The 9822-nt window shown below is 35.0% G+C and overlaps 1 protein-coding gene across 1 annotated transcript in view; it reads right to left on the reverse strand.

Annotated features, from left to right (window-relative positions):
* Positions 1 to 2707: 2707 nt before the first annotated feature.
* The window catches only part of RCHY1 (ring finger and CHY zinc finger domain containing 1), a 15536-nt gene continuing 8421 nt past the window's right edge, over positions 2708 to 9822 (reverse strand). Inside the window, 7 exon segments of the mRNA XM_027087712.1 lie at positions 2708 to 3280; positions 3282 to 3371; positions 5181 to 5301; positions 6275 to 6301; positions 6390 to 6448; positions 6559 to 6603; positions 7868 to 7946. Of these exon segments, the coding sequence (XP_026943513.1) occupies positions 3239 to 3280; positions 3282 to 3371; positions 5181 to 5301; positions 6275 to 6301; positions 6390 to 6448; positions 6559 to 6603; positions 7868 to 7946 (463 nt within the window). The 3' untranslated portion in view covers positions 2708 to 3238.

Here is a 9822-nt window from a genome sequence, read left to right on the forward strand (position 1 = left end):
CTGGACAAGCACAAGGGGAAAAAAATCGACATGAAAATGACAATAAGAAATAAGTCCACTTAGTAAGAAATAAATTCAGTGAAATAATACAAATGGCAAAAACTGTAAGAGAACTTAGAGATGATTAAAGAAATGACACAGACTTTTGAACATCCATTTCAAGTTAATTAATTCACTTCAAATTAATGTATTCACTACTGAACACCTATTAGGTATCAAGCACATATAAGATAGGATGTTGGCTCCTTACTACTCACATTTGTTGTGATTCATGACCAAAATTTTTTTAATTAAAAGAAAATTAAATAGTGTACAATATGAAAATAGGTTTTAGTGGGAAAAAAACAAGAATGAGTTTAAAAATCTATGACACCATAAACATACTACTACTTCAAACATGAGCTAAAGTCAATATCATACACAACTCCACAATCTGGTTAAGAAGACTCTAGAAACTACAAGAGGTAAAAAGTGAACAACTTGATATACACACTTCATTAATGATAAAAGGGGCCAACAGGCTTCCATGCATCAAGAAATTCATAAACACATTGAGTTACTGGTTTTTACACTGTAAGTACACTGTACATACAAATTCTGTGGCAAGGCAATCTGACTTATTTTAGGGACAGATAATTCTGCTTTACCTTATTTCAGGGACAGACAATTCTATCATACCACCATACCAAAGATCAGACTAAGCGTTTAACATTCCTAAGCTTTTTTAAAGTCTCTATGAACAAGAAAAGAACGAAGTTATCCATTAAAAAATATTAACAGTAGTCATCTCTGAAAGATGAGTATTTTTAACCTTTTCCTATCTCTTTCCTACAATAAAGATATTTTTGAATTAGGACAAGCCAAAACAATTTTTAAGGTTTTCCATTTTAAGTATTATGTATTGAATGCTAAGGAACTTCTGACTGTGAGTGAGAACTGTTGAAGGATTTTAAGCATTGAATTGACATGTCATGGACAAACCCTTGAAGAAACCCTTGGTACATAAACTTCAAGGGCATTTGAAAACTGCTTCAAGCACGTGACTGATATCATAAACACAAGCACATGATATGATAAACAAGCTTTTACATTACCAATTCTGCATTATTTTGGACAGATTTGCATCCTGAGTTGAAGATATAACTAATCAGATTTAGAGATAAAAGAAGGCAACTAAAAATGGAAGGTCTATCAAATCACAAGCTCCTCCATGACAGATGACTTAGCTATCAAGGGTAGTTTAGCAAAATGGAAGTTTGAGTTAAAGGCAGCATGGTATAGTGGGTTTGGGGTCATTGACCTGGATCTGATTCCCAGCTCCAATACTGAGTGCCTGTCACTAACTCAAGCATGTCATTTAACCTCTGAACTTCAGCCTTCTCATCTATGAAATGACAGCACCTACCCTACAGAATTATGGTAGTGATTAATGCTAATCACTAAGCCTGGCAAATAGTAGATGCTCAAATCAGAACTTTGTTACTATTACAATACTCACTCCTACTCAAAGAGCCAATGATTCTATGATTAAAAGCAACAGTATGATTTAAATCAGTTTAGCAGGATTAGATAACAGAAATAAAAAGTAATACGACTGGAAAACTAGTCTTTCCTTATCTGTATACTGACTGGTAATACCTAGCAAAATATCCCATTCCTTCCCCAAATCAAGATCAGCATGAGTGCTCTGCCCAGGCGGAGGAAACGGACAAAGGGAGAGAACACAAGAGCAGAACATGGAAGACAGGAAGACAGGATACAATAAAGATCTGGGCCCAAAACTGGAAATCAATACTGCTGCCTTGACTTCCCTGCCAGCCCAGTGGTCAAGATTCTGTGCTTCCACTGCAGGGCGTGCAGGTTCGATCCCTGGTTGGGGAACTAAGATTCCCGCAGGCCACACAGAGTTGCCAAAACAGACAGACAAACAAATATTGCTATCTTTGTCCAGGTAGAGATTTCAACAAAGAAATAAATGTACCAGAAATGTGAGGATTTTTAGTTAAAAGCCTATCTTCCTTATTCACAGGAGATTCAACTAACTCAAAGCTGGAAACATAATTGGTGTTTAATAAATACCTGTCGACTGATATGTACACATTTTACGTCCTAACCTAAAGCTTTTTATAAACAGACTAAGTTGGATACTGGGACACTGCTGTAAAAAAGTTCAGGTCATCAAACATTTTTGTGTACCATGTTCCTGAATTAAGAGGTATATTTAATTCCATCACGAGTCCCTGAAAAAGTTACATTTCATGTCCCTTCTACTCATCCATACCTACTTTCAAGCATTTAGAGAAGAAAGAACTCACCCCATTCACAACAAAGACAACCACTGCATACATAAAGAAAAACAAGGAAAAAGCTAGTCAAGTGTGAAGAACACTAAAATGTAACACCATGAAGGCAGGGACTTTGGTCTGTATTGTTCACTGTTATCTCTATAGCATCTAGAACCATAGCCAGCACACAACAGTTGCTCACTAAATAATTGCTGACTGAATGAATAAATTATTCTTTGAAAAAATAATTCTGGACAACCAAAACGATTATTTTCAATGTTGATGGCTTTCTTAAGGCTTAGAAGAGTTCTATTATTTTACCTTTTTCCCAATTACTCTTATAGAAGAATACTTCAAAATAAAGAAAAGAGAATTGCTCTGAGCCAAAAATAGATAGCCTTGGAAAAAAACTTTCTATAAAATACTGTTTCAATATAGTTTTATTAGCAGTTATTACATCATAATTCACATTTACAGGATCCAAAGGACCGTCTTAGAAAATTCTAAAGTATATGTAATTAGATTTTAACAGTAAGATAGAACATATTCTCTTAGCACACCCCTTAAAAAGTCAAGAATAATACTGAGAATTAAGTACAGTTCTATCAAGAACTAGAAATGAATTCTGTGTGCATAGTGTCACTTAAAACAAAGTTCCATGTAAGTATAATACATCTATGGATGTGAATTTCAGTGGCAAACATTAACTTCCAAACAACTGACACCAAAGGAATTTCCAATCAAAACACAAGCATGGTGGCTGTCATTCAACGTAGAGCTGTGATAATTCTACAAAGAGACCCTGAATCCTTAAGTCCTGTAATATTATTTTACCCTGTGACACTAATACAAAACACATCAACTCTAATGCACAGATTCTGACGCACCATGATAAAAAGATAGCCTTTTTCTATATCAGAAAATGCTCAGTTGTCCAGTGCAGTATAGGCTGGTCATTGCTGATCTACTGAAATTCTACATCCTCCAGACTGAGCGAGCAGTATTGTAGGACTCACAAATATTACATTTCATGCCTAATATATGGAACTGGACTGTAGATTTTCCATTGCAATCATTGCAGAGAATCTGAAAAGAGATGAATTAAAATTAAGTATACTAAACCTTATAGATAGAAAGTGGCACTGTCTGCTCAAAACAATTCCTCGAAAATCATACTAAAGATATGAAAACATACATTTGTTAAGTCTAAACGTTTCCATAAATAGAAATACCTTTTATTTGTTCACTAAAATCTCTAATAAGAGATTAGCTGTGAATTTAGAAAATGAAAATGTGGATTTGAGCTAAGAAGTCTTATTTTAAAATAGTTCCCAAATAGTATAAATAGTAGTAGCACAAAAATTAACATAGGCATCATAATCAGATCAACACCTATACTAATTCAAAACAACACACAATTTCATTATTTTTCATTGACACTTAGAATATTATCTTAGTTAACAAAACGAACTTTTACATACTTATAATATTTTTGCTTATTCTTTAATATGCTAAGTTCCTAGCCTTCCATGCCTCAAAAATGAATTAAAGTCCAAAAGAATACTTTCTAAAGTTGAACAAAGAAAAGCTTTTGGCTCGTCCCTAAAATGACAATAAGATGCCACTTAGGAATTAATCTCTTCTAGTACAGAGATCCTGAAAAATAAAAAAGGTGTTAACCTGAAAAAAGATCAATAAATTACTATGTGAGAAAAGCATTAGCTTTAGAAGAGCCACACCATAATAAGTAGAAAACATCCAAATTTTCTCTAAATTATAATTTGCAAAGTAATTCTTTTAAGAATATGATCTAAATGTAGAAAGTAGATTACTCGTTGCCTAGAGCTAGAGGATTAAGGAATGACTGCTAATGGCTATGGGGTTTCCTTTTGGGGTGATGAAAATATTCTAAATTTGATGGTGGTTATGTTTGCACAACTCCAAGAATACACTAAAAAGCACTGAACTGGATATTTTAAATGGATGAGTTGTATGATATGTGAATTATATCTCAATAAGGCTGTTATTTTAAAAAATGATCTAAATAGGACATAGCACATTACAGCCTCTAATAAAACATGACACAACTATCAGTATTACAAAAGTGATCTTTCATTGATCTTACTAACAATTCAATTATCCACATGAATTATGAAATGCTCCAGTGTGAATAAAACAGAAAATAATTTTTATCTGTCTTTGTTAAGTGGTTTTTATCTTTTTGTGTAGAAGTATTTGAAATGAAGATGTTTTGAAAATTCATGTCAAAAAATTATTAAAGCACCAGAAAGCTATCTACTTTCCAATTCTAACCTGTAACTGAATGTACTATGCTGAGACTAGATAGCAGCACATCTCAATTAATGGAGAAAAGATGATCATTCTCCACAAGGCAAAAGGCACAGAAATACCTCTTATATTTTAGATTACAGGCTAAGACCAAATAAAGTCTTAGACTAAAAAGAGTAACAAACATTAAAAACCAAGAAGTAATCTTAAAAAAAAAAATCAGTAAACATGTTTGCCTGAAATAAAATTTAAAATAATTAAAATTAAAACATAATTAAAATAAAACATCAAACCAGTAATCCACCTCTACTCAGTTACATTACCAACTGACTCTGTTAAGTAATATGTAAATTATTCAGAATAAAGTTTTTGCCTGCCATCTAGTGTTGGAAAGAATTTCACAAAGGTATTCTTGGATTTTTTTTCCTGGTCTTTTGAGTTCAGAGTAACTAAAATTTAAAGATTATTCTGTCCTTCCCATTAATCATCACATTGGCATCTATGCCCAAATAGTATTTTTTAGACAGATCTGAGCAAAAGGGCAAAAATAAACATGAACATCAACAAGGAACCTGAAAAGTTTTTTTAAGCATTGATTCTACTCACATCCACAGTCATGTTCTGATATTCTGATGGCATAGGAGTCTGTGCTACCTCATCATCCAGCTGTCTCCAGTAACTAGTCATATCTAAAGCAGAGTGCATACATAATGGACACCTGTAGGCTCTAGGAGAGATAAAAGTTATTTCCCAAACATTAAATGGGGAGTATATCAACTCAGGTATACAAGAAGATGCATGCTAACTGGTACATAAACCATCCAAGATAGGTATTATTTTATATTTCAAGATCATCTTACAAATCTGGAAACTTTCATAATGTAAAAGTTTTCAATTAAATCCTGTGTCATAGGGTGTTTTTTAAACCTACTTCTTTTTCCTCAGTTCTCTAAAATGAAGAGGAATTACTCAATATTCTCTGTAGAATATACTCAATATATTTTAAAAACCAATTAAACTGCTTTTTAGCTAAACAGCCTCAATTTCTTAACCTATTCAAGCAAAGGAGAGATTGTATTCCTTAAAACTTATTCAGATCATATTATTTCCTTTCTAAAAATTCTGAAAAAGTTCCCTTCTATCTGGCTCTTAAAGTTTCTACTCATTAATTTGCAAGACCAAAATACATTTACACAGTCTCCTCTTTCCTAACTATTTGCATCTCACTTTAGCATCCTTTCCCCACAACAAAATCAGCATTAGATAAATCTTGTTAGAAGCTTTTTTTGGCAGGTCATTATACTGGGCCGATAAAACAACTAAGAATTTTGAGCAACATGCCTCAGTATTTTTATTTTTTACAACGCTATGACTGCCTCTGGCAGAGACTGAGCTCCCCAACAAGTACAGCCAGAAAATGAGAGTTATCTGTCTCAAGTTGCGGGATGAGATAAGGCATAACAGAAACAAGAGGACAAAGGTATAGTCCTATGCCCCCACCATGCTTTTTGCTCAATTTAACACTACCCATCTACCCAACCCATTTCGAGAGAAATATCTACCATGTCCAATATGGTGCAAGTAACTGCAAGGTTTGCCCATTTCCCCCTCCCCTCAAAAAAACAAAAAAAAAGGAAAGAAAAGAAAAGAAAACAGAGGTCTTACAATTACAGTTTTTTTAAATCCCATGAAACACTCACTTTTTCAACATTTCTTCATAACACGTTCTGAAAAATATAACATTATTTTAATAAAGCAAAAAGTACCTCCACTATTTCCAAACATTTTTTAGGAGAAAAACCAAAGTTACTTTACCTGTGTAAAAGATGTCCACATGGCAAGACATGAGCAACAATACGGGATGTGTGAATGTCCTGTAAAAGGAAATAAATGTTAGTGCTTAATTACATGAAGACAATATAAATACCCAGTATTTTAAATTCAAGAGGGGATATTTCCAAAACAAAAAATATTTTAAGCTTACCTCCAAACATATTGGACAATCCTGCCGGGAAACATTTTCAATACACTGTTTAAAAGCAAAACTAAAATTACCAAAGCTTAACTAGATGGAAATGATATAACCATAGTATTAATAATAAAAACAAAGGAAACCATACCAACTTATTAAAGATAATAATGAACATTAATACACGTTTCTTATATGTCAGACAAAAATTGAACAGTTAACTCTCACAACTATGAATATGTCTTAATTATTCAAATTATCATTTTATAAATAATAACAGTTCATATTACAGAGATTGTACTACATGCCATATGCCAAGTTCATTACCTGTATTACCTCAATTAATTCCCACAACACTAAATCAAACAGGTACAATTATTACCCCATTTTACAGATGATGTATTTGAGGCCTAGAGAAGCTAAAGAACTCCCAAAATTATATGGTGGCAAGAGGTGGAAATATATTTGAGCTCCAACACGGTGCCCACAGGGCCAGAGTTCTTAACTGGACAAGACAGTGTCTGATTAGGTGTGAGGAGGTAAAAGAAAAAGCACCAAGCCATGGATGATGCCCAGGTTTTTTAACTAAGCACCTGAGTAGATGATACGACCATTTACTAATATAAACAATAAAAAATAACTGAGAAACAAAATAAAAATACCACAAGAGAAAATGAGTATAGTTTTCTAAAGACAACACAGCAAGCATATCTTGCTATCACCCTAAACTCAAGTCGGTAAAACCAAACCCAATCTTTTATCTCCTACAAATTCACAATTCTCCTGTACCGCATTTTTTTTTTTTTTTTTTTGCGGTACGCGGGCCTCTCACCGCTGTGGCCTCTCCCATAGCGGAGCACAGGCTCCGGACGCGCAGGCTCAGCGGCCACGGCTCACAGGCCCAGCCGCTCCGCGGCATGTGGGATCTTCCCGGACCGGGGCACGAACCCGCGTCCCCTGCATCGGCAGGCGGACTCTCAATCGCTGCACCACCAGGGAAGCCCTCCTGTACCACACTTTTTAAAAGCTATTCTTAATACCAGTATCAATGATAAGAATCCATAAGTCAATTTAGAAGTTGTCTACATTTCACTAATAACTGATGGAAGTATTCTTACACACCATATAGAAGAAACGGAATTGTAGATCAGATATTTTAAGGTGTATACTTTAGAATATCTACTTAATACTGCTGAAAAATAAAAAGCAACATGATTGTACTTGGTAATATCTGAAAATGAGCATGCTTTTAAACAAATTAGGATTTGAGCTGTTTTCAAAAACACTGTAATACTTTTTAAATCATGCAAACTGAATTATATACCTTGTGCTTTCCTTGGAGATTTACTGTGAGGCATAAGTTACATTTCAGACAGTGGAAAAAATCTTCCTTTGGACCAATCCTAAAAACAGCATGAAAAACAAACACATCTTTTACTACAGTGATAATCTGTTCATCATATGTAAGTTTCGTTTCACTGTAAAGAAAGTTCAAACCACACTGAAATGAGGTAAACCCCTACCTCCCCAACAGCACTCCCCAAATGTAAAAGCACTATAAGCAGAATGGTACCTACCCTTCCATGTCTTTTTCTCCTATAAAATTGCCCATATATATATACAGACACACACACTTTGGGTTTTGTTTTTTACATAGATGGATTCTTTCTATATATCCTGTTCTGCAACTTTCTGAAGAAAACAATTATTTCCTGAAGAGTATTCTATGTATGAATACATAGAACCACTTTATTCCTCTCTACAGTTTCATAATATTACATGGTATGGATATATCATAATTTTTTTAATATTCTTTTATTGATATAATTTACTATCTTTAGTTAATACAATGATACAATAAATATCTGTATACAGACCTCACTCAACCTACATGTTGATGACTTTTTATAAGATTCCTAAAAGTGAAACTATGGGGTCAGAGGGCATTGCATCATCAGTTCTGATGCTGCCAAACTGACCTCCAAAGACAGCACAGTTTATACTCCCACCAACAATGTGTGACAGCACCCATGTTCCCCACACCCTAGCCAACACTGGTTACCTATATGACAGACAAATTTGAAGAGTCTTTTTAATTTGCATTTCTCAAATGATGAGACAGGGAGCATATTTTAATGTTTATGAACCATTTGGATTTCTCCCGTGGATTGCCTGTTCATGTCCTTGGTTCATTTTTCTACTAGGGTATTTGTCTTTCATCAATTTTGAAGAGGTCTTTTTGGGACACCCATGGTGGTCCAGTGGTTAAGGCTCCATGCTCCCAGTGCAGGGGGCCCAGGTTCGATCCCTGGTCAGGGAACTAGATCCCACATGCGACAACAAAGATCCCACACGCGCCAACAAAGATCCTGTGTGCCGCAACTAGGGCCCAGCACAGCAAATACATAAATATTTTTTAAAAAGCTCTTTTTTTTAACTGAAGTATATACTTGATTTACAATATTATATTAGTTTCAAATATACAGCATAGTGATTCAATATTTTCATAGAAGACTTCCCTGGTGGCACAGTGGTTGAGGATCTGCTGGCCAACGCAGGGGACACGGGTTCGATCCCTGGTCCGGGAAGATCCCACATACCGTGGAGCAACTAAGCCTGTGCGCCACAACTACTGAGCCTGAGCTCTAGAGCTTGCGAGCCACAACTACTGAGCTCGCATGCTGCAAGTACTGAAGCCTGCACACCTAGAGCCCGTGCTCCGCAACAAGAGAAGCCACCGCAATGAGAAGCCCACGCACCGCAGCGAAGAGTAGCCCCCGCTCACCGCAACTAGAGAAAGCCCGTGTACAGCAACGAAGACCCAAAGCAGCCAAAAATAAATAAAAAGTTTAAAAAATTTTTCATAGATTATACTCCATTTAAAGTTATTACAAAATAATGGCTATTATTTCCCTGTGCTATACAATATATCCTTGTTCCTTATCTATTTTATACATAGTAGTTTGCATCTCTTAATCCCTTACCCCTGTATCTTGCCCCTCCCCCCTTCTCTCTTCCCACTGGTATCCACTAGTTTGTTTTCTATATCTGTGAGTCTGTTTCTGTTTTGTTATATACATTCATTGTTTTATTTTTTAGATGCTACATATAAGTGATAACATACAGCATTTGTCTTTGTCTGGCTTTTCACTAAGCATAATACTCTTTAGGTCCACCCATGACATTGCAAATGGAAGAATTTCATTCTTTTTCTGTGGCTGAGTAATATTCCTGTGTGTGTGTGTGTGTGTGTGTGTGTGTGTGTGTGTGTGTGTGTGT

This window comes from Aethalodelphis obliquidens, unplaced genomic scaffold (genome assembly GCF_003676395.1).
Source record: "Aethalodelphis obliquidens isolate GAN/ISIS:26980383/991018 unplaced genomic scaffold, ASM367639v1 scaffold59, whole genome shotgun sequence".
In the NCBI taxonomy this organism is placed as follows: domain Eukaryota; kingdom Metazoa; phylum Chordata; class Mammalia; order Artiodactyla; family Delphinidae; genus Aethalodelphis; species Aethalodelphis obliquidens.